We start from the raw sequence: 25,365 nt of genomic DNA, 5'->3' as shown, positions 1-25,365 counted from the left end.
CCCAAACCTTTGGGTAACTGTGGACTTTGATATAATAACGGCCAACCCGGCCGTGGGGTGCACCGCTGTGGAATCTGACAGCTCCGCGGCCGGTCTATGATCGACGCTGCAGATACAACTGGCGCATATCTACATGGGTGAGAACTGAACAGAAGCACTCGTGATTTTAATCATATTTGACTCAATGACTGCTGGCAGCCCACTGGGGTGTTGATGTTAAGGACTACCTGTCCCAGAAAGCTTTGAGATAACCATACTCACCTGAGTGTATAACATTTGAATAAATGTGGGAGTATACCTGGAGTCCTTGTGCTGGCAGTTATTGAGTGAAGCAGCAAGCCTCAGAGGAAGGGCGTAGCCCGAAACGCGTCAGGCGCTGCTGACGCTGAATGCTCCTGTTTCTTGCCTAAAAATTGAACACGCTGTTGGGAGAGTGCCCCCAAACCTTTGGGTAACTGTGGACTTTGATATAATAACGGCCAACCCGGCCGTGGGGTGCACCGCTGTGGAATCTGACAGCTCCGCGGCCGGTCTATGATCGACGCTGCAGATACAACTGGCGCATATCTACATGGGTGAGAACTGAACAGAAGCACTCGTGATTTTAATCATATTTGACTCAATGACTGCTGGCAGCCCACTGGGGTGTTGATGTTAAGGACTACCTGTCCCAGAAAGCTTTGAGATAACCATACTCACCTGAGTGTATAACATTTGAATAAATGTGGGAGTATACCTGGAGTCCTTGTGCTGACAGTTATTGAGTGAAGCAGCAAGCCTCAGAGGAAGGGCGTAGCCCGAAACGCGTCAGGCGCTGCTGACGCTGAATGCTCCTGTTTCTTGCCTAAAAATTGAACACGCTGTTGGGAGAGTGCCCCCAAACCTTTGGGTAACTGTGGACTTTGATATATACATACATACATATATAATTTTTTCTCATACCAGTGCAGCTCCCATCTAGGAGGTTAAGCAATGTAATAACAGATAAAAAACTGCATTTGCAAATATATAAAAACACAGGATTTAGATTTTGTTTATTGTACAGTTAATAAAAACTCACAATTTTAAATCACTAGCTACTTATAAAACATAAAAGGAGCTGTGGCTCAAGTATTTAAGATCGTAAAAGTCTCAGTTTGGGTTACGTAAGGACCTTCGGGGTTTACGTGGCCATGGTACTTGCAGATTTCGGAGGCGAGGGTAGCCAGGGAGGTTTACACTGTTCTTGTTTGGCTAGTGCTTTGAGTAAACCCTCTGGATGTTTCATTTAGTCTAGTGGTCACTATGTCGAAGAATTTTGTTGTTCTGCAATTTAGCGGAGTTTCTTCTGGATTAAAACAAAGCATCACAGCTGCCTGCAGCTTGTTATGCCCTTCTGGTTCCATAGGGCCCGAAGCAGAGAGCGCCTTATGTCCAAGAGGTTTGTGCAGATGCAGATAATGTGTATGTGATCCTCTTTCCCAGAAAGACAGAGACGGCATTGATTTGCGGAGTTTTCCCTTTTCCATGATTCAAGATGGGGTGCTATAGGTATGTTGCCGAGGCGCATGTTGAGGAACTTGTTTTTGTCTTCTGTGTGAGGCTCTTGTGGTTTTAGAGCGCTGTAACCTTTCAACACGACCCATCCATGCTCTCTCTTGGCTAGGGTAGCTTTATCCTCAATGAGACCATCTTAGTGACTTTCGACACCACTTTTTTGAAGGTGCCAGGGTCAGTTGACGACTCCCATAAGTTTGTTAATCCTAAGGGCTCGAGTGATTCCGTTAAATAGGTCCTTGCAGGGGAGTTATCTCTGACGGACAGTTCGGTCCAGAGGAGGGCATTTAAAGATCCGCGTTCGGCGTCTCTGATTTTCTGCCAGCTTTTTATGTATGTGCCTCTTCTCTCCACCGCTTGTTACTGCAGTCCGAATTCGAGGCGGATTTGTGAGGGCGATGAGTTGATGGGGAGGTGAAATATTGCCATGTATGTTCGACTGATGGTATTGTCTAGTGTTGTTCCATCTTTGCCTCGCATGGATTCACTGCCGTGCATGGGCTGTAAGCGAGCTCTTAGTCCTGTAGGAGAGGCCCTAGTGACCGGTCGGGGAGAGCTTTCTGCAAAGGCTTTATCGATAGATGGAAGGTCGTGCCATTCCAACGGATGGCCTCTAGTTGATGTTTGAAAGTGCCATTGCCATCTATTATGACACCTAGGTATTTGTAAGAGGCTACCTGGTCTAGCCTCTGTCCGTCCAGGAACCATGCAAATTTCCATTTTTTGTGGTAGTTCGTTGTCATGACTTTTGTTTTGTTCAAGTTGATTGTTAGTGAGTTGGTTTTGGAAAACGCATTGGTTTTGTCCAGAAGTTGTTGTAGGCCGATGGGGGACCGCCTGAAACACAGGAGGCCAAGTAGCACTTGAACTATGTTTTTAATGATTAAAATTCATGAAGAAAAAACTGCAAATAAAGCAGACATTTTTAGCCTACAGGCTGCATTCTCAACCAATAGCATAGAAAAAGAAAGCATTTTCACACAAAAACGGACACTGTGCCTTCAAGGCAGCCATGACCCCTAGCCTCCCATCATGCCTCAGGGGTGACAGTTAGGTCAGTTGTTCTTTACGTAACCCTGAAGATCAGAGCACCAGGATAACATTTAACAATGAAATAATTTCATTTGCCTGGGGAGATGGGTGGGTTGCTTATGACTTTGATGAGGATACCCCAGTAAGAACTAAGATTATCTTCTAATTTTACACAGTTTGCCCCACAGAAAAGGCCTAAAATGCTCCAGAGCCCAAACGTAAGCCAAAGTCTCCCTCTCAATGGCAGTGTACTTCTCCTCAGTAGGAGACAATGCCCTTGAAGCATACGCTATGAGGGACTCACCATCATTTTCAAGTTTTTGTGCCAGCACAGCTCCAAAATCTTTGGAACAGGCATCCATCGTGACAACACAAGTGAGCTGAGTATCAAATCCACTCAAAGAGGCCACTCCAGCTATTGCGAACTTCACATTCTGGAACTCCTTTTCACACCCATGTCCCACACAAACCTGTTGTTTGTTTTTAATAATTGCCTAATATAGAAAGATTTGCAGGAAAAAATATGTATGTACTTGGTGTAAAATTCAGTTAAACCCAAGAATGACCTCACATCTTCCTTGGAACTCTGGGACGGTGCTAAGCGAATGGCCTCAACAAGATCAGTTCAGGTTTGATTCCTTCCTCACAAAGTATATGTCTCAAATATGTAACTGAAGTGACAGCAAATTTGCATTTCGTTTTTTTCACAGTTAATCCATTATCACACAACGTTTCCAAAACTTTCTCCAAAGTGGCATCATGCTCTGCTCTGTTGCTACGAAAAACAAGAATATCATCCTTAGAAGCAAACAGCATTTCTTCAATCCCCACCAGATCATGCATAATACATTGAAATAACGCAGCTTCCGAGGAGAGTGCAAATGGAATTCTCTTAAATTGATAACAGCCAAACGGTGTGATGAAAACAGTATAACTTTTGCAACTATTGTGCAGTACGATCTGATGGTAGGGAGCAGACAGATCAATGCAAGGGAAGAATGTGGCTTTGCCCACCAGTCAACATTTCAGTGATACGTGGTAAAGGAAATTGATCAATGACAATGTTATTGTTAAGGTGGTGCAGGTCGATGCACAATATTATATTGCCATTAGTTCGCCTTGCGACTACAATGGGAGACACCCACTCTGAAGATTCAATTTTCTCAATGATGTCTTCCTCAGCCAATTTTCTAAGCTCCTTTTCCACCTCATTCCTCACCACTATAGGAATGTTCATTGCTTTATGAATTTTAGGACATGCATTTTTTTTAAAGAATATACCTTGTTTAAAATTGACTAGTTCCCCAATGACATCTCAAAACCTCTGGAAACTTATTTAGCATCTCTCTACCACATCCATTGTACTCACCAATCACCATGACAGGGTCGGGACTGTTTGGCTTTCGTTATAATGTCGAGTTTACCTTGCTCGAACCAACCCAAAACTGAAAGTCCCTGTTTGGACACATATAATTTAGCCACACATTTGTGGTTCTTAAACCTAAAAACAAGTGTACAGAAACTAATTATGTCTATTCTTTCACCAGAATACCCCTCTGGATTAATATCTGGTAACTCTAATTTGGCTCCCAACCTTACTACAAACTTGGATGTCCACACATTCTCGTTAACTATTGAGTAGGGAGACCCAGCGTCAGTATAAATTTGAATCTCTATTCTCCCAATAGTCATGCCACAAATAGGCTTTTTTAAATCATAACATTTTCAATATTCAAAACAGTGAATCATCTTTATTGTTTAGCATAAATGAACTGTTTTCACCTGTGCCTTGGTTCTCAAGATCTCCCTCGCTATAATCACCATCTTCTACACACTTGAGTATTGTTTTTGCCTTTCTAGCACACCTTCGCAAAGGGTCCAATGACACCACAAGCAGCACACCTTTGCTTGATAACAGGGCAAATTTTGTTGTTAGAGAAATGAAACTTACTGTCACACCTATAACATCTAGACTTGTCCCAGTTAAAGTCTACAACACAATCCTTCATGTCCACAGGTTTCTACTTATTGTATCCCCTCACTCTTCACACTACTACACCCCACCTTAGCCACAGCTCCATTGTCTTTGCTACCATTCTTATTCTTTATTTCTTTAGTGCTTCTACTAGACATTTCCGCCTTCCTTACTATGGCTAAAATATAATCAAGGTTAGCATCAACATTCACCCACAGTCTCTCTTGGATGGCAGGATCTTTCACATGCATCACTAACTGATCCCTGATAAAATCCTCCTGTAACCCTCCAAATTTACAATCCAAGGACAACGTTCTACCGATTCATTGGTCTTGCTTTCTCTGAAAAAATGTGTACCTTAAAATTCCAATGGAAACTTTCGGCGAAAAGCAACAGTCAAAATCAGAAATTGCTGTAACAAACATATTTTCATCACCACCCCCAACAACCCTGGGCATTTGATTAAAAGCTTTAAGTGCCTCAGGACCCACAGAATGTAAGAAAATCCCTTTTTTCTGCGCAACTGTCATTTTTCCTTCGATATCCAAAGTCTCAATATTGTTAAAAAAAATATGCCTTCCATTCTGACCACTTCATACAATGTGAACCACCTACCGGCTAAAAGCATTGGGGTGGTGCTTAAATGTAGCTCTGTGCCCACATTGCCGCAACAAAAATAAATTGAGTACTTGAAGTGCACTATTACACTTCATGTGTGAAACAGAATTAAGTAGTAAAAGAAGACAAGCGAATTGTTCGCTAAGTAAATAAGAAGCGTCCAACCTTCACCCTTGAGCAGTCAGCAGTAATTCCTTCCTATCAGGTATAAAATGTACTGGCACTCCAGAAGTATTTCAAATGTACTCCAATTTGCTCACAAAATGAATATCTCACCATGAGATTCTGGTATATATCAGGAATCCATTGCGACACAATCGTCGAAGAAACGGACACCAGGTGGAGTAAGATGAGCGGTGAAAGCTCTTAAACTCTTTGAGACTCAATGTTGGTAACACATAGAAGCGTACCAAGATGGTTGCACGTAATTTATGCAACTATGGAATGCGGCGCATTGACGTGCCGAAAAGACATGCTGAGGGGTAGAGTGTTCGTAGCCTTCTCACTGCGTTCCAGACCACTGTGCTACGAGAAATCCAAAACAAGAATCCACGGGACGGATAATTTTGTAAGGGTCCGGTAAGATTTCAAACACTGCCAGACTGACTTGACCAAAATTTAAGTATCTAAAGGAAATACTGAAACTCCAGCAGCCCGCTGTAGGGTACACCAAAAGCACCAACAACAGATGTGGGCTAAACAGGACGGGCCGTTACCCACAAAGAAAGCCAAATATATAAAAGAGCAAAGAGAAACAAAATGACTCTACACACGTGAGGGTCCGTACAGTGAGGCCAATCCAGTGATCGTCGCCAAATTATTAAGGATGCAAGGCACACTGGATGTAGTAATAAACGCTTTAATTCAAGAAGGTGTGGCACCACCGGATTCAACGCCTGCTCTCACCGGTAGCCCCCCATCAACTGCCCGTATGCTGGCATGGGCTTGACCACTCTAGAACAGAATGAGCAGTTGTTGCCGGGGCAGGTGCTACATACACAACAATCGCTAATACTGCATAATACATGATTGAAACACACACGGATTACCCTCCTCCATTTCTTACCTTCATAACCACATGATGAATCAGTACTCCCAGTGGACATACTTATGCAAAATGAACTATTCTGTTAGGCCTTGTACAACTCGCAGAGACCTGGATAAGAAATTACTGTTTGGGGTTCAGGGTTGGGGGTTCAGATTAGTTAGGGTTCCTTTTGTTTATTGCTTCTCCACAGTGACAACACTATCACATGTGGAACAGTGTAAATTAAGTAAAGCTGAACTTTAAACTACTGTAGGAATGTCAATAAGCAAATCAGTTACTGTCAGAGGGTTTGTAATAATTGACTCATTCTCTGTTGCCACAAGAAACTGATAAGTACTATAGAATGCTCAGTAAAATGCAATAAACTATGTGTTAAAAATAATTAATGGTTATAAGACCCTCCATGCCCCTGTGATGCTTTCTAGAACTGGTCCGGCTAAAAGGGGTTTGGCAATTTTAGTTTCCCTGAGCATGCCAATGAAGATGTTTAGGACGAAGATGGGCTCACCATATTACCAACTTCTGGTCCTGTAAAGAGAGCAAGATCAGGAGATGTTAATCATCAACTATTACAACAATCAGCCATAAAGTAAAAGGTTGGACATTGTGCTGATGCTGGAAAATATATAGAAAGATGCTTCCTCAAGAGAAGGATTTATATGCTAAATGGGTGGGGGGTTTAAATGCTCATGTATGTACAAATACACCAAAGGAAGTATGTGGAATGGTTGAAATTTGGGGAGTGTGACAATGGCATTGTGCATACGATCGGTGTGGGAATGCATTGAATAATGTTTTTTTACGATTCTGCTAATAAATGTGGTGCATTAGGGGCTTTCATCCCAATCTTCACAGGGAGAGGGGAGGCAAGCACCAATTCTTTTGTGCTGATCCAATTCAATTTAGATCATATAATATGTGGTTTCTTCGTAATTGCAAATTGCAAGGGTGATCCCAACCTGATAGTGTGGTGCCTTGGTGTGGGCTGCAGTGCAGTTAAATCCTTCTACCTAGTGAACAATAATGAGGAACCAGAAATAACAGGCAAAGGAATAAATGGGTGAGGGTTTATCTAGTTTCATTTTTATCAATTTTAGTGATTCCGCATGTAAATGATTTTAAGATATGCCTGGAAGAAGATGTGAGCAAAAACATGCTTAAAGCCTCATTTGATTAGATTTGTGTCTCAATTAAGACTTTTTGTAGGGGCATCTAAGGTTGTGTTCACTGATTATGTACTCATAAATATAAAAATGTGAAGACTACCTTGCCTGCTTTATCTATGGATTGAATAGAGCTACAAAGCTGCTGTCTTAGATACAAACAGGTACTACAAATCGGAAAATCTAGAATTAGCAAGGAGGCTTGATATAATCTGGTTAAGACAAGAGAGAGTAAAGATCCCGCAGTAACCTGGCAAACTGAATGCCCCATTCTTTAGGGAAGCCAGTTTGCCCACTCCTGATTGTCTGTTTCCCCTCATCAATGGGTTATTTTAAAATTATATTTGATCCAGGACAACAGGTATCCAAGAAAGCCATATGCTTAATGGTGAAACACACCTCCTTCGTATTTGACCTGAAGGACGTATATGCTTTAATTAAAAAAATAGCTGCTCAGGTAAAGTGCCTGGGCCAGTTTGTGTCCCACTGGATGTCTTTAAAAGTAACACTGACCTGTGGGAATCTATTCTTACCAGAGTCCTTAGGGCCACTGCGGAAAGATACTTATGAAAAGGTCCCAATCCATTAAAGACTATTTTCAAGAAGGAGAACAGGACTGATCCCAAAGTTTTCCAACCTATTTTCCTTCTCAAATTTCTTCTGTCAAGTTGCTAGGTAAAATCTTATTAGAGAGTTCGGAACCAATGGAAGAATAAAATGGTATATTATCAGACATACAATATGAATTTTAAGAAATGACTTGGGACAGTATAATAAAGTTTAAATCTGAAGTTCCTAATTGAGAAATACACAGCCTAGGAAAGGCTGTCTGCACCTTGCCTTCATGGAAGTTAGTAGTGCATTTGATGGTGTTAACTTTACTAAAATGTGGAAGATCATGAGACCATTTGGGGCAGATGCAATGATCATCATTCTTTGGAGTCAAAAGTATTCAAATGCTACTGCTAGGGTCTGTTTTGGCAAAGATGGAGAGTGTACTAGCCCATTCTGGATTAAAAGGGGAGTCACTTTATATTAATGATTTAGATACGTTTTTAAACTCTGATTTAAAGATTTGCATTTGGTAGGTAGCTGTCCAATTCCAGTTCTAATATATGCAGACAATGCCATTTTAATGGCAAGGGCAGCTAATGCCCTTCAAATTCTTCTAGATGGATTTACTCAGTTAATGGAACATTTAGATCTTAAAGTAAATTTCAGTAAAATGTATACCATGATCCACTGACAAGGTGTAGCAAAACACACTTACACAATTGAGGGGGTTCAAATTAACAGAGTTACAAGATGTCAATATCTGGTCATTCAATTAGACTACTGAAAACTGGGTGTACATGAGATCTGGAAAGCGACAGCAGTTCCCTAAAACAATTGAGGCCTTATTGCAACTCACTGTTAGATTGGGCTCTAAACCTTTGAAACGATGTGTTTGATTTATAATAGTAAATATCTTTCGATCTGCAACTATGGAGCTGGTTTGTGGGGGGGATACACAGACTGTCAGGCATTTCAGAAAGTGAAGAATACTTTAAGAAGATTACATGTTGTCTCTAAGGGTGCTCGTCCTATAGATGTCATCAAGAACTAGCTATGAATTTCCTAGAGGATATTATTAAATTGTGTCCGTTATTGCGATCAATTACTGAAAAGGAGTAAGTAAGTAATTTATTGTTTAGTTAATGAAAACTCACAATGTAAAAACGTGACCGACATTTAAAAAACACTTTAAAACTATCCTTCTTTCGAATTGAACAGCAAGTTATAAATGATATCAGAATATGCAGTCTTTTATGTTGAGCTTGCGGGTGATGTGATGTGAATGGGAGATCAAACCCAGTACTCTGTTCTGATGTCATGTTGGAAATGTAAAAGTCATATCAGATTTAAAGTGCCTGTGCTGTGTACTGAAAAGGAGAAATCCCTCCACCAAGCAATTATATGGGATTGTTTTTCCCATGATTACCTTGGCTTAATTAAATCAGGAAAATGTACGGATTTGTTTGGGATTAGTTGGTAACAGTTTAACTCTAGAAGATCCGGTGTCCATTCGTATTTATTCTAAATTGGGAATCATCATCATCAAGAAACTATTTCGGTAAAAATACCATAAAAAGTATACTAAAAGCATATAAAAACAGTACACATAGATGACATTGTAAATTGGTTAATACAAAAATAATTTATAGAACATTTTCATAATTCATACATGTGAAAACCCGGTTAAAATAATGGGAATAAAAGAATTATAAAAAGAGTACAATAAAAAGCCTTTGGCTGTCATTCCAGTCATATGCCACGGGGGCGTTGCACAAGAATATATGTATACACCCTTATACTCATTCAGCAAAGTTTCTGCGCTTGTGCCACATAGCTGCCAGGAATTGTGAGACGGCAAATGCAATGCATTCTGTGGTGTCAGACTTTAACACTCTAAGTGCTTGCATACAATGACGAAAGCCCATATTTTTACACAGGGGTATGAGCCAATACCTCCTCGGTTTGACATAAGCCGGGCAAAAAAAAAGAAGACATGAAGCTCAGTAGTCTCACAATTGCAGGCTAGGCAGTTCTTCAAAGCAAGGGGTGACCACTTGCTGGTAAGAGCTCGAAGGGGTAGAACACCATGCCTCAGTTGAACATACAATTTGTTTGCTAATATTGGGTATATGACATCTAAAAAAGGCTCGAACGAGTAATGGTCTTTCACAAACAAATTTGGGAATCAAATGTATATTAGAAGGAGGGCGTTGAGTCCAATAAGTCAACAGTATGATTTTGTTTTTAATACCTCGTTAAGGTATTCAAACACATTTTAAGATGATAACTCACATCACAGACTTGTACTGGCCAGGTTCTGCTTACATGTAGTATATATTTATGGTGGCCTTTTTTAAGGATGGATCAATGGTTGAGGGGCCTGCCTCCCCCCTACGTATCCAAGTGATGGGTGCTGCAAACAAGGCACCTTGTACTTTGTTTTTTGGAAATATTATACATCCCCAAAGAAGCGTTATTTGAAAACACTGAAAAACGAACTTTGTATAATGCAGACTGGCATTATTTATTTGCAATAAATAGACTCTCTGCCCACCTGTTTAGCGATTCAGTTTTATCCAGCAGGTAGTTCGATTAAGAAAATGGCTTTCAGCCACTGAATGAATTTATCTTTTCTGTGTATGTGAAGATATCTGTATATTTGAAATGTGTGGTTGTAAAGTATTTATTGCATCTCTTATTGTGTATTTCTTATCTCTGCTCGATATAAGAATCGAATAAAGACTGAATGAAAAATAAATTCTGTCCCCCCCAGTGGTGACTGCCTACTCTGTGGTTACTGTCTTTTGTCCATCAACTGTGTTTTTTGCAATTTTCACCCAGAATGGGCTGGGTATGCTCAGACGTGAGTCCCAGGCTCTCCACATCACTGGAGTCAAGCTATCCAGGCTGAAGAAGGCTGATAGCCAGAAACCGGTCCTTGGATGCTTGATTCCGGTCTAGAAAAGACATGGCTTGGTAGTTCGGGCTGGACTGTTCCCATGAGGCACAGGGTCAAGGCTGATTTGCATATAGCCATTGTCTGACCTAGGGTGGTGTGGAGTGCAAAAAAACGATGGATTTAGGCCAAGATCTTTGTACTGGGGTGAATGTAAGACATTGTTCTGCATTCTGTCCATCAATTGTGTTTTTTGCTACTGTCTTTTACCCAACAGATATCGAGAAATTGCATGTGGCTTTTTGCCACTGATCATTTTAGTTTAGTGTTATCTGCGCGTTATAGTTTGTACCTTTTGCTACAACGGGGCTCGTGATGTGGCTTGTTCAGCCTGCTTCCGTGTTGTGTGCGAAGTATTGTTTTGACGTTTCAATATAGTGCTTCCTTCTTTCTGGTGCTGGTCTCAACATACCTTTGACGCAATTCGCAATTATGCTGAAAAACCTCCATGTGAACGCTTCGAGACAGTTTGCTATTTTCACATTATGTGTTCATACCTTACATCCGATTATGGGTAAGGCTGTTGTTTTTTTGAATAATAGTGCCTTGTTCAAACGGCCCGAGTTGATCAGCTGTTGCTCCCTACGTAGTATAAACAATGTCACTTTACTATGATTATTGCACATTGAGTACTCGTCTAAGTTATTACTTAGGAGAGTGTGGCTCAGTGGTTAGAGGCGGCAGACACGGAATCTGAGATCGGCCCGGGACCAGGGTTCAATTCCCAATGCGACAGGGGCTTGGGTCAAGGTCCGTGGACTCGATAATTCTTGCCTTGGCGCCTACTCTAACCTTGGGCTCCACTCTGCAACTCTGGGCAATACCTTGCTTAATCTTCACAACGGCCCCTTCAACGCCGGGGATGCCTGGTCTCACCTTGGGGGTGCCCAGGAGGGTCCATCTCACAGGGAAAGCCAGGACGGGTTCCCCAGCGGTATACAGCGCCGGGACGCCCTGGTGATGGGCAGCTGTGCGCTTTACAAGTATACCACATTTACACAGGCCCGGACTGGTCATAGCGGGCACCGGGCAATCCCCCGGTGTGCCGCAAGGGTGGGGGCCGGTTTTGAGCCCATGGGGGCCGATTTTGTTACAGGGCCGTTTTTGCAGCATAGCTGCAAAATCGGCACTGCAACAAAATCGTCCGAAAACCGGCCCTAGCAAAGCACTCGGCGGCACCTTCAACCCCCCCAGCGGGGAAGGGGGGGGGGCGGCCGAGCACTTTCCCAGGGCCGGTTTTAGTTCCCAGTCCGGCCCTGCATTTACATTTCCCATATTGCCTGTTATTCCAGCATTTGGATGTACCTACACACTGAAGAGTCCTTCTTGAGGAGTTGAATCTACTGCTTTCTGTGGATGTGGGAATGTTCCCTCATCTGTGCACCCAGTTGTTTTTGGATTGGATGATATGGGTTGTCGTCCGAAGTCACGGAAACTGATTCATTCTGGCAGACTTTGGACACAGAACTGTGTCCTAAAATGATGTGTAAGAGTTGGAAACCAACATGTACGGTTGCACTTTGTAGTTGGACTATTTAACAGGACCCGGTCAGTCTTGCAGGTTTCTAGAGTGCAAGTGGTTGTGATTGGACCGCTGCACCTTCCTACTTGGTCTTTGTAAGTAATCAATGCATGGCTGTACAGTTTATGTCATGCATAGGTTTTAGTTTTATGGTCAGTGCACCTGCAATGGTTAACTCTAAACTTGCTGGTGGTTATCTCATATGTCTACACCAGGGCCTCTTCTTTTGATGCCTGTTCGGCACGCTGTTAATCCTATCGTTGGTGATCTGATCCCTCAAGTTGTGCCTTGTACTAACTGGTTTTATCCTAGTCCGATTTGGGTGGAGCTTCGCTTTGGCCTAAACACATACCTATTTTTTAGTGTTCTGCAAGTACACCTGATTTCTTTTCATTTCCTGAGGTACTGTTCCACTAGATGGTAGCTTGTGTTACAGTGGTTACCAGGTATTAACTTTCATTACTTTAATTGTTTAATTTGCAGTAACAGGAAACTTAATCCACGAGAATGCCCTTTTGTACTGAGGATAGATTCATGCACATACAGCTTTAAGTAACCAAAACACGGACTACTTTTCTTGCTACCTCCATAAACATTTGAACATTTGTCATTTTGTCATTATTTTACCAAGCTGGAGAAGAAGCATATTGTTTAGATAGCAGATTTGTGTTATCAACACTTTGTGCTATATACTCCTATATTCTGTTTTTTATGTCCATTAGAGTGCGTTGTTTGGTCTTCTTGTTTCTTGTGTTTATATGAACAAGCTGTTCTGGCTACCAAATTAAATTAAAAAGTCATATTCATTGTTTGCCTATCTTGAGTTCCAGGCTTTACTTATTTTTTCTTTGTTAACTGTTCATTTATCCTAACAAACTGCTCTTTTGAAGTATTTAAGTGAACAAACATTCCATTGTGCATCCTTATTTGCTCTGCTGCCAATCTCGCTCCATCACTCATCATCACTACTCCTGTGCCACAACTAACCCGTTCTGTTCAGGCTGGTCGATAGGCAATACCTGCTTATTAAGTCTACCAGACCTCACCAACTTTTCCACCCTCATCTCCCCAGCACCCACAAGTCTCTATTACTCACACCCGACCTGGTATGCTTTCAGTGCAATCCCATAATCTCTGCAACTGACAGTGCTGTACAACATCTGCCATTGTCTTCTTCCCACAGCCTAAAATATATCTGATAGGGAACCACAAATCTGCCATAAACTCAGTGTCAGCTTCCCTAACTCCCTGAGCACCTGGGGGAAGCAAGTTCGCCAATTCTAATATTTACCTCACTACCGTGCGGTGCTCTAGCACTCTTGACCCAAACCTGTCCTTCCATGCCCAGCACCATTTTGGAGCGTCATTTCGCGCCAATCCGTCGCACAGCGTCATAATGCCTTCTGGCACCTTTTCCAACAAGTATAACATGTTTAATTCCAACTAGTCATCCTTCTTACTTAGTCCATTACTATTTTTTTCACATATTAGCATATTCCTCAAACTGAGTGTTCATGCCATTTGTCCAGATTTCTAATGTTCCCACTGTGTCCATCCAGACCGCTCAGTGACAACACGAATAAAGCATTCTTCGTTCAGGACAGTGTTTATTTGTTTAAAAAAAAACCAATGCATTTCGTGCATAGTTGCACTTAGTCAGGGGTCACTGCACTGAACTCATACAAAGCACCTCCCGTATCTCTGACGGCTGAAATTCTTGACTTCCATACCCAGCCCCACATAACCAAAGGCAAAACTACCAGGAGAGTTCCCAAAAGGGATTCACAATGGCTGACCATCCACCTGCACAGTCTATTCCTTGCCCACCATATACCAGCCTATCTGCCCATGGTGTATCGTCATAAAAGTCATTTGTTCATGTAATATGAGCACTATGGTAGCTACTCTGTCACTCCATTACAGCTGTTGAGGCACTTGACCATGTCTGCTTGTCCTGTGTCATTCCAACAAGTATCACTACCTGTGTTGAGGGTGCACCTTTTCTGCTCCTGGCAAAATACCTTACAGTTGTACAGCAACCAGCTTGTCTACAAAGTCCTGGTCACCCAAGACATGACGTAACTCACCTAGCTCGCACCGCTACATGCCAACCACTTTCAGCAGTGAGGCCCAAATTATCCTAGTAACTCCAGCATCAAATCATATACCCTCTACCCACTCCATTTCCAAGAGGTAATAGGCTTTACAGTCCAGCTGGTTTGCTCGGTTGCTAATTGCACTCCAAAGTCTAAGGCCACCTTATCCCTCAATCATATCTGGCCTGCACAGTTGCCAACTCCACCTTCCCCAAACAACCAACCACAATTCGTCAAGGTAGTGCAGCAAGTGTTCAGACCATGATATCTCTTAAACTACCCAGTCCAGTGATCCGCTGATAGTCTCCAGCTCTGCATCTGCCAAAAAACTAACCCCTCAGAATCACCCTCTCAACCCCAACAACAAGTCCCCAAAATCAACTCTACAACAGAGGAAAGTCTACCAAGTGCCCTATATAACCCATATCATTTCGACCACATAAACTAGTTTTCCTCTATGAATTCATCATATTGCTGCAAACCTATTCACAACACACAAAAGAAAAATAGCAGGTTTCTGATTGGAGCAACTACTTTCAAAATGCAGTCCCTTTATAGGCCTGATCTGTTGAGTTTATAAGACGGAGGTGGCAATCTTTGGCTTACGGGAAAAAGGGGGCTAAATGTATGAATCAGACCTGGGCATCCATGTTTCAGTGTTAGATTTAGTTTTTCTGTCTTTGATTGTCTATCCCTTGCCATGAATATGGGGCATGAAATATGAAATGTTTATAATTATATCGTCTTATTGTTTGGTTATAACTCATTTTTCTGTCTCTCCCCTCACATTTTTAGGTTGAAGCTTACTACCCAACACAGCTGTCTGGTTTGCTCATGGCATCTTGGGTACATTTGGAAAGCTTCCTTGGGAATGCATTCTGTCCATTGCTTACCAATGGCTTTGTGGTTTGTAACTCACATTTGCTTGCTTTCTATTTGATGGCGTTATTTGTTGCAGGCTGTCCAGCTGGGGTTCGTCCCTACCAGTCCCCTAACCCTATATACTGTATTCTTTGATCAGTACTGAATTTCTGTAAGAAGGCCTTTCAAATCTTGTTCTTATCTTGTCACATTTGCTGTGCCTTCAAAGATAGAAGTCTCCTTCATCCAGGGAGCTTGGTGTTTAATTTTCTTTCTCGGACATCAAAGTGAGAGGATGTATGTGACAATCATGCTGGCTGCTCGGGTGTGCTGCACCATGTTTTTTTTCTCATCACAAAACAAAATTCAAATGTCAAGAAATTAAACATATATTTTAACATGATCAAAACAGATCAATACACTAGTTGATAACATTTCCACACATTATCGTTTCTGTGCTGTATATTTGTACCGGTATAACCGTACGTCCGGGCAAATGTATTGGTCATTTGAATTGAAGATGTGTCGTCTGTAAAGGCAGTGCGCTACTCCACCATGCATACTCAACCCACTCCACTCTAGTCTGCACCTCTCCCCACTATGCCACTCCACACGGCATTCTACTCTGCACCAGTACACTCTACGCCACTTCACTCAACACCTCTCTACTCAATACAACTCCACTCTGTGCCAATGCACTCTACCTCACACTACTCTCCTATGCACCATTGCAATCTTCAGCCCTGCACTCTACACCAGTCCACTCCAAGCCACTCTAATCTCCTCTGCACCACTGAATTCTATGACACTGAATCCTACAACACTCTACTCTATGCTACTGCACTTCAGGTCACATCACTATACTCTGAAACAATCTACTTTTCGCCATTCCACTCAACGCTACTGCAATCTACTCTGCACCACTCCACTCCACTGTATCCTACTTCACTCTATGTGGCTATATTCTACGCTGCTCTATTCTACACCACTTCACTCTACGCCACTGCACTCTACCCTGCCCCATATCTCTATTCTACACCTCAACACTTTACCTTGCACCACTCTACTCTATGACTCTGACACTCTGCTTCATTAACCTCTACTCCACACTATGACACTCTATGCCACTCCACTGTACAACACTCTACTTCACTGTTCACCAATCCACTTTCCTACACTACTCCACTTTACAATGCTCTATGCAACTCCCTCTATTACACTCCATGCCACTTTACTCGACTCCTTCCTGCAACACACTATTCCACTCTACTCCACTCCACGTCACTCCACGCCTCACCACTCAATAAGACTCTACTCCACTCTATGCTATTCCACTCTTCTACACTACTCCACTCTATGACAATCTACTCTGTTCTGCGTCACTCTACTCTAAAACACTCTACTCCACTCTATGCACACCCTTTACGTCACTCCACTCTGTTCTACACCACTCGATTATACTCAATGCCACTCCACTTTACAACACTCTACTCCCTTCCACTCTACGACACTCTACTTCCTCCATGACACTTTACAGCACTCTATACCACTCCATGCCACCCCTTGACACTTCACTCCACTCCACTCCACTCCACGCCATTTATTTCTATACTACTCAACGACTCTCTACGCCACTCCATAACACTCCACTGTACTCCACTTTACGACACTCCATTCTACTCTCATTTACCCCTCTAACTTTTAGCCATGCCGAACAGCAGCCACTCTGGTGTACAACATGGCTAACATATTGGCAAAGCCAATAGTTTCTGCATGAAGGGGAGACCTATTGACTTTGCCAATGCTGGTTTCCTTTTTATTCTATTATTAATGTATGCTTTAAGCATTTTTGATAACAATCAATTTTTTTTAAAAAGGCCCGATGCAGATCCTGCATATGTGGTGATCTGACAATTTAAGGAGAAACCTCTTCTGTAAGTTTATGAATCTTTTTGTCTGACTGACAAGGTTGTTCGCAAACCCTAGTTCCCATTGCCTCTTTCAGGGACGGCTCCTCCGTTGGAGCGGAGGAGCGTTGCCCCACTCAAATGACCCCCAAATCCCCAGAGATGAAAATAAAATGGTAATTAATTGCCATTTTATTTTTCACCACTCGTTCCAAACAGAGCTTGAGGACGAGGGCAGGTGCGATGCTGAGTGACATTAGCAGGAAGGAGCGGGGGGGGGGGCTGTTATGCAATATTTAAAGAGCGCATGTCTTTTTGGGCAGCCGTCTTGCTACGGCCAGCGAGACATGCGTACTTTAAACATCACTTACCCAGCTGTCTTAAGACAGCTGTTTTAGAGCAAGTGAAGGCCCACAGAGCACTGTGCAGAGCCGTGTAAGGCTGCTCCCTCCAATCAGGGCGCTGCCTCATGCTGCCAGGATTAGTCAAGGGAGTTTCCTGGTGGTCTGGCTCCAGTCGAAGAAAAAAAGACGTCTCGTGTTTGCCTTGAGGTAAGTGTATTTTTAAAATATATTATTTTCACACGCGTGCCTGCCCCCCCCTCCCCGTAGATGCCAGGCGCCACTGTCTCTTTCGTGAAAAAAACTTTTAGTAAGGCTATAGAGAGCCATTTGTAGTTCTCAGAGTGAAAAGTACACTCAGTGGATATTTCGTTTAACCGTGTTGAACAAGTTTTCACCTTAATGTCTGATAGTCACCGTTTGTTTTAATTAACAAATAAATACTGTGCGTTTGAAAAAAACAATAAAACGTGCTAGGATAAGTATTTTGCACAGTATGCAAAGTGGCCACATTTCACCTTCTATAAAGTATATTATGAGGCAAACAACAGACAATGTATTAAGGGTCATATGTATCAAGCAAATTCGCAAACGCCGAAATTCGGGCATGTACGTGTGCCACATGTGCACCCATGCTTATTTCAGGGGTGCAACAGGACGTCCTTTGCACACCCCTGCACCCTTGAAATTATTCTCAATTTGCGATTCTCAAATTACAAATCGCAAATTGAGAATAACTTCCCATTCATTCCTATGGGCCTCCTGGCCCATAGAAATGAATGGGAAAGTATTCCTTAATTGCTATTCGCAATTTACTAATCGCAATTAAGGAATACTAAGAATTCGCAAACAAATTGTGAATTTGTACATACATCCCTATTTGCGATTCTGAAATAGCGATTTTAAAAATTCGCCATTTCAGAATCGCAAATCAGGCTGATGATACATATGGCCCCAACTTCCTTTCACAAACACATAAACGTCTGCAGTTTAGGAAATTGTCACGTGAGAAATCACTGAACGATCACTGCAGATTAGGCATGATTCCTACAAAACGATTGAGATTTTAAAATAAACACATCATCATCAGCCTAGTCAGACATCACAGCAAAACCGATCTCTCACTCATTCATTCATTCATGTATTTACTCCTCCCTCCTTTCATTTATTCTCACACTTATCTACTCACCCAGCCATACAACAGCAAACAGACTCTCAAATTAATGAAGAAACAATTTAACTGTGCCAATACTTTTTGTTCTGTGAAACAAGTCATATCATAAATAATAAATTATATATTACCATGACAACCGCCATGACTTTTCTGGTCGCTCCATTTAATGGCTCTGAGATTACCTTCCCACCCAGCGTTTGGCATGGATCCAGGGAAATCTGTGGTTTGGGTCAAACAAACAAAAAAGCATTAAATTCTGTCATAAAGTGAGCAGGCCTACTTTCTCTTTCAATCCTAGTAGATCTGTGTAGGCTATCTAGGTAATGTAGTATTACTTAGTACAATTGATTTTGCTTCTCCAAACAATAGGTAACACATAGTCTTACATTTTTGTGTCCTTCCGCTTGAGACAACCCTGTTCGGTTCCAATATGAGCGGATTAATGAACATTGTGGTAACTAAGCACCCCTAAAAATTACACTCAACCCCGGTAAATTTCGGCATGTGAAACCCTGCCAAAACCCACAGGGAAACAATGCCTTGTGAATTGGGATACATGAAGATGTGGGTGAAAAAAGCATAAATTCCGCAGGTAGTATCCAATTTTCCACAGCAAACTTGTATTAAGAGGTGTTTACTACACCCTGTAAATAGCTCATCCCGGGGAAATGCCTAATCATGGGGTAAATACATATTTAATTCCATTCCGGGGCACTTGTGCACATGGCCCTAGTTTACAATCATTTGGTGAAACAGCGCCAAGGAGATCGGGGCTTAAGAACCTTGATTATGATTCTATGGACACTTACCACCATGTCTCTACGCCCTCCTACCTAGAAAGAGAGCCCACTTTAGCAAGAGAAGAGCTGTGCGTGCATCTAGCTTCTATGTATCAACTGACCTACTCCAACTTTAAACAATCATTGGAAAAAGCAAATAGTCTGACCTCGAAATGCTGGTAGAATGGTTGTTGTTTTCTTTATTTTTTATTGTATGAGTCTGCTATAAAAAGAAGTTAAGAAAACTCGTGCCCACCTAAATATGGACACCAAATGTTTGCAACAAAAGTTAAACATTTTAAAACCGTTCATTGATGTCCCTATTTTACTGGTGGAATATATATTTAAAAAAACAGCCAGTTCCGTTGCGCCATGCATTGTATAGCTTTTATCTCACTTAAGCGCTCCGTATTACCAAGTTTATTAAGAGACTACAAATAAACAACCAGATATCATTGATGCTCGAAGTGCAGGCAAAATAAATAGCTGTTATTCAAATGTGATATAAAAAGCAAAAAAAGAATAAAAAGCGCACTATAATTACGCTTTCTCACTGAAGAAAAATAGACGTGTAAGTCGGAGGCAGCCACGGTGCGTCCATTGGGGCGTAGGGGCGTCGCCCCACCAGCCACATGGACACGCATCGCGGGCGCAATCCTCTTACAATAAAATTACTCACAGAACAGAAGTGTACGAGTCAGCCGCCGGGACACACCCGGCGATTTCGGAATGTGCAGGGGGGGTGGCCTGCTGCAGCTTGAGTGACAGTACACTCAGGCTGCAGCAGACAGACGGACCGTAGTTTGCAAGTGCAAGTTGGGATTCAACTTTCCCAAGAATGCGCAATGAAAGTTCCCCAGCGGGGCCCAGGGGTACTTCTTAGCCTGCCTAGCCCGGGTTTGAAGGGGCGACAGGGCGAGCAGCAAATGTGCCCCCCTAGCCAATCGTGACGCTCTATGCAGCGCCAGGATTGGCTGGTCCAGTGCAGGCCAATTACTGTGTGATTTCGGGATGCCCGCCGCTGTGACGTGTCGCCTCGTGTGCAGGCAGCAGACCATGTGTGTGACTCTCGCCTCACCGTCGTCACGGTACAGATAAGGCCACAGTTAGTGCATTATATGCGTTCGCATGATGCCAGGTAGTACTCAGCAGTGTCTTTGAGCCCTGTGTGTTTTACACTGTCATCTGCGGCCATGAAGTCTTCGGCGGTGTCTGTGTGGTCTGTGTGTTTTTACACTGTCACCTGCTGCCACATAGTCTTCAGCAGTGGCTCTGCTCCCTGTGTGTTGTACACTGTCATGTGCTGCCACAAGCGTTTGACTGTGCCTCTCACCAACATACCCACTGCTCTGTCTGTCCCGTCTTTAACTTTGTAGTTTTAGGTTGCGGTTTTGTAAACAATTTACAATATCTCAAGAGTCAGTGACCATTTCCCCCTTCTCTTACAGTTGATCTTATGTTATCTTCGTACTTGTGCTTAATTTCCCCAAAAACACTTTATCCATGTTTTATATTTCCATTGTATTTAGTCTCTGTCCTTTAAAATTTGTATTCCTGTTACTTGCCGATATTATGCTGTACGGTTCTGTGAAGGGTCAGCCCTCGCAACTAGTTTCCAACAAGGGTTCATATGCGGTCTTGTCTTACAGGCAGAAATTACCGTTAAGAACCATCTGCCCAGTTAAACAAGCATTCAGAATCTTTTCAGTAGTATTTACAACAGGTCTGTTGCCTCTAGTTTTGACTCACCACTGGGCTCCCGCTTTTCTACAGTCTCACAATCTGCCAGGTATTCTTCAGCGGTGTATCTGTGTGCGTTTTACATTGTTACCTGCTGCAGAGTAGTCTTTGGGAGTGTCTTGCTCGCTTCTCTGAGTGTGTTTTACACAGTTATCTGTACTAAACAGGCTTCCGCAGTGTCTGCGAGCTCTGTGTGTTTTACACTGCCACCTGCTGCAATGTTTTCTTTGGTGGTATGATTTAATAGCCATTCAGCACACAGCATTGTACTTGGCATCTGAAGAAGATTAGAATGTTTCTTTACTACTGGCAGAGCGCAGATGTGGAAAATGCCCCAATTTGAAGCATTTTATCCTTGCTACTTTAAAGTACACAGGCATGCTCTTGCTCCTCTTTCAAATCTCGTCCCAGGTGCTGTAAGGTTTCTTGAAGCCACTGGGCAGAAGGTCTTGTGGCGCATATTAAGCAGATTATTGTACCTTGTTTACACCAGGTCATGAAAATCCTGCATTGTTTGGGCTCTACATGGATCCCTGGCTAGAGTAGAAACTTGGTGCCAGATAATGCACATTCCGATTTTATCATGTCAAATTTTCACTCTCTCAATTTTCTATTGGACATCTTCTGAAACCTTTACAGGTGTGGTGGTAGGTAAGTCACACTTCAAAGTCTGTCCTTACATGCTGATGGGTACTTCTCTTTCGCTCCCTGTCTTTGCTTTTACCATTCTTCCCACTTGTCTCTCCAAGCGCTCACATTGCCGTAAGTGACTTATCTGAAGCAAAAAAAAGCGAAATCTTGTCATTGTCTGAAAGTGATTGGGAAATGCTTCAAATTGAGTTTTTGTGAATACATTTCCATGCAAAAAATTGAACCTGCACAAAGATTAATATTTAACAAACCTACAGCTGTAATTGAAAATACAGGACTTTTCATCCTATTTCTCGTGAGTATCCCACCAGATGCTTCAAATAAATTCCTTTCCCTGTCCACTAAAAAAGCACCGTAGTGCGTGGCATATATTTCTTTGCTTGGAAGGTAATCTACCATCTCTCTGTGCTGATCGGGGCACATGCCTTCTAGAAGCTGTTCAACGAGAAGGTTTGTTATCTGTGAGGTGCACTGGCACCGACTGAATAGTGTCTTAGTTATTTATGCATGCCGAACTGAAGTCCCAGAGGGCTTGATTCAGGCCACAATTTTCAGGATTCCTCCTGAAAGTCAACGAGATTCGCAGGGGTTCTTTGTGTGTACATATACGTTATGTGGATGTCGGGAAGATGCGCAGTTTATCAGTTTGGGTGAAAGGGGAAGAGACGGGGACATGAATATGCATGTGGTGTGGCTTTGCTTTTATTTGATAATGCAGGGACAGATATAGGGGTCAGGCAGGCTTGTTTGATTAGCCGTCCTTCCTAGGAAAAAAAGCTCTGTTCAGGAGGGCTTGCCACTTGTTGGTGGAATAGGCCAAAGGGTTTCCCTGGGCTGTCACATTTTGAACCGAATTGTAGGAGAGTAATGATCTGCGTTACACCCTTCTTTTTTTCTTAATCCTCCAAAACGTGGGTGGAGGTGTTTTATAGTGTCACCTGCTGGCAGGTATTCCTCGGTGTTTCTGAGCTCTGTGTGTTTTACACTGTCACATGTCGCCGGGTATTCTTCATTGGTGCCTCAGAGCTGTTTGTTCTAAACTGTCACCTGAAGCCAAGTATTTTTCAGATGTTTTGGCTTGAACTCTCAGCTTTGGGTGTTTTATAGCAGCAGCTGCAGACAGGTATCCTGACGCGGATTTACTTGTGTTTTATAATGTCACCTGCTGCCAAGTATTGCTCAGCCGTGTTTTTATGCTCTGTGTGTTTTACGTCACCTGCTGCCAGGTTTCAGCTGCATTACCTCTGGGTATTCACTGTCACCAGCTGGCAGGTTTAATTCGATTAACTTACAGCCTAGACATGATGATTTACCTACTACAAGCAGGATTTTCCATTTGCTCAGCGCTGGCTTGCCCATCTTGAGTCGCACAGAATTTGGTTTGACTTACATTTATATAAATTAAATATATATGGTGAAGTATATACAAAGGTTGAGTGAGTCCCTGTCTAATAGCTTAAAGAGCTCAGTTGAAGGGAAATTGATGAACTGGGTGCTAAGTGGTCTGATATGAGGTGTGAGCACTTTTGAGAATCACCGGCCTGCTTGGGACTAACTACAAATGAGGCATCAGACACTGGTTAAGCATGTACCTCATCTATGCTTGGGATAAACCTAAAAATAAGAATGTATCATTTTCCAAGTGACCTGAATGTTATAGCAAAGAAAGTTGTTCAGTAATTATGTGGAACGTTTTTGTATGACCGAGTAGCTGATCCAGTCCATGTTTTTCTTTGCATTCTGGTGCTTGTTGTCCCGGCTTTATAAAGGCATACACATGACTGAAAGTCCCAGATTTAATGAAAAACAGTGGCTGGAGTAAGCTATTCCCACGTGGACCTAGAAAACGTCAGAGCTCTGGAGTAAAACTGTCAGATCCTACAAGCTACCTGATTCCATTTGTAGGCAAGAGATTCATTGCACCACTATACATGTAGTCTGAACATAAACAGGTCAGATTAAAAGTAACCCTTAACACGTATCACCAATTGACGTTGATGGATTTAGGATTTCAAGGATTAGGCAAGGTTTCATATCTGCTAAGTGGCTTCTTAGTTTGCAACACTTTCACCCAGTTCTGCCAACATCACTGCCAATGCGGGTGCTACCTGATAACACTTCTAAAAAAGAAAAACAAAACTACATGTATCAAGTTACAAAGTGTCCATAGCTATTATTGTTGCTCTTGACGACGGCATATTAGATGGCATATAGCCTTTTGGCAGCTATTGGGTAGCTATCATCAGCAGGACACTCAGAATTTTCACTGTGATCTCAATCTTTGACTACTTTTGAGGTTTAATGTATAGTTTGGGGGTAGGTTTACTGGACAGACAGGAAAAGATTCGTTGACATCTGTGAATGGCTGATCCCAGAGTCCCATGGAAAGTAATAGAGAGCTGGTCTCATTGTGTTGTCTGTTAAGATGCAAACGTGGCATTTAACTGGGGTTCTGCATTGTGTGACTAGGCTGGAATTAGAGGAAAAAGTTAACCATGTCCTATTGAGTTTTGTGATGTGTGTTTATCTGAAATGGGAATTAAATAAAAGTCGAACAAATGTTACGTCGTTTTTTATGTAAGATCAATATTGTGGCAGTTTATATTTTTAAGTCTGTTACAAAAAGTTTGTCATCTGGAATTATTATATTATAAAGGTGTGTTAAATGTATCTGGGTTTCTGTTGAAGTGCTCCGTATCCAGTGGGCTGTGTCCTTACACCATTAGTTTCAGAATGGTGAACTACACACACTTAAATTGGCCAGTCCAGTGTGGAGAAGAAAATCAGATCTCTTTATCTAGGCTTGCAACGCTAATACCTACTAGCCAAAGGCATTCTAGAATGTTACTTTGTTTAATGTCAGTTTGGATTTTGAGATGTATTCTGACATCTTTCACCGGATTGCTTTTTAACTCCAGTGTTAATACTTTGAACATGTGCATCACCTCCAGTTTTTGAAAGCGCTAATGGCGCTCATAGTAATTGGGGTTCTACACTGGACAGAAGCTACGTTGAAATCTCTTGTGTCGCACAGTGATGTTTGATGTCCTTCACAAATAGTACTTGAACATGCATTTTTATGGCAGTGAATTTTCTCAAGAAAATGTGATTCTTAAGCATAGAGCAATTAAAGTAAGATACGAGAGTCCGGAATTTCTCGGCAGGTCGCAAATAGTCTCTACCAATTTTAGCTGAGGTCATGGTCGTTATTCTTGAAACAGATGTTGACTTTCATGTCAGTTAGGCTTTTGTTTTCATAAGTAATATTTTGTACACATGTAATTATTTGACATGGTTTTAAAATTATTTTTTTATATTCAAAGTATTTAGTCTTTTAATGCTCCCTGTAGAGGATGTCGGTTGCAAGGTTAACCTCCCAGCTACTGATGGATACGCCACAATGCTGTGGGT

At 42.2% G+C, this 25,365-nt stretch overlaps 1 protein-coding gene across 2 annotated transcripts in view; it reads right to left on the bottom strand.

The window, feature by feature from the left end:
- Positions 1-25,365, bottom strand: part of GCNT2 (glucosaminyl (N-acetyl) transferase 2 (I blood group)) — a 229,924-nt gene that overhangs the window by 109,469 nt on the left and 95,090 nt on the right. Inside the window, exons 2-3 of one of the 2 annotated variants that reach the window (XM_086964995.1) lie at positions 18,913-19,002; positions 6,007-6,737 (exon numbers count right to left, since the gene is read on the bottom strand). In XM_086964995.1, coding sequence (XP_086821121.1) covers positions 6,697-6,737; positions 18,913-19,002 — 131 coding nt within the window. In that variant the 3' untranslated portion in view covers positions 6,007-6,696. Of the gene's footprint in view, positions 1-6,006; positions 6,738-18,912; positions 19,003-25,365 lie in introns of those variants that run through there. The other variant, XM_086964994.1, reaches the window with a different exon arrangement.

This window comes from Lissotriton vulgaris, chromosome 4_1 (genome assembly GCF_964263255.1).
Source record: "Lissotriton vulgaris chromosome 4_1, aLisVul1.2, whole genome shotgun sequence".
Classification (NCBI taxonomy): Eukaryota; Metazoa; Chordata; class Amphibia; order Caudata; family Salamandridae; genus Lissotriton; species Lissotriton vulgaris.
Note: the sequence above shows the minus strand (reverse complement) of the source record. Positions and strands in the feature narration are given on the sequence as shown.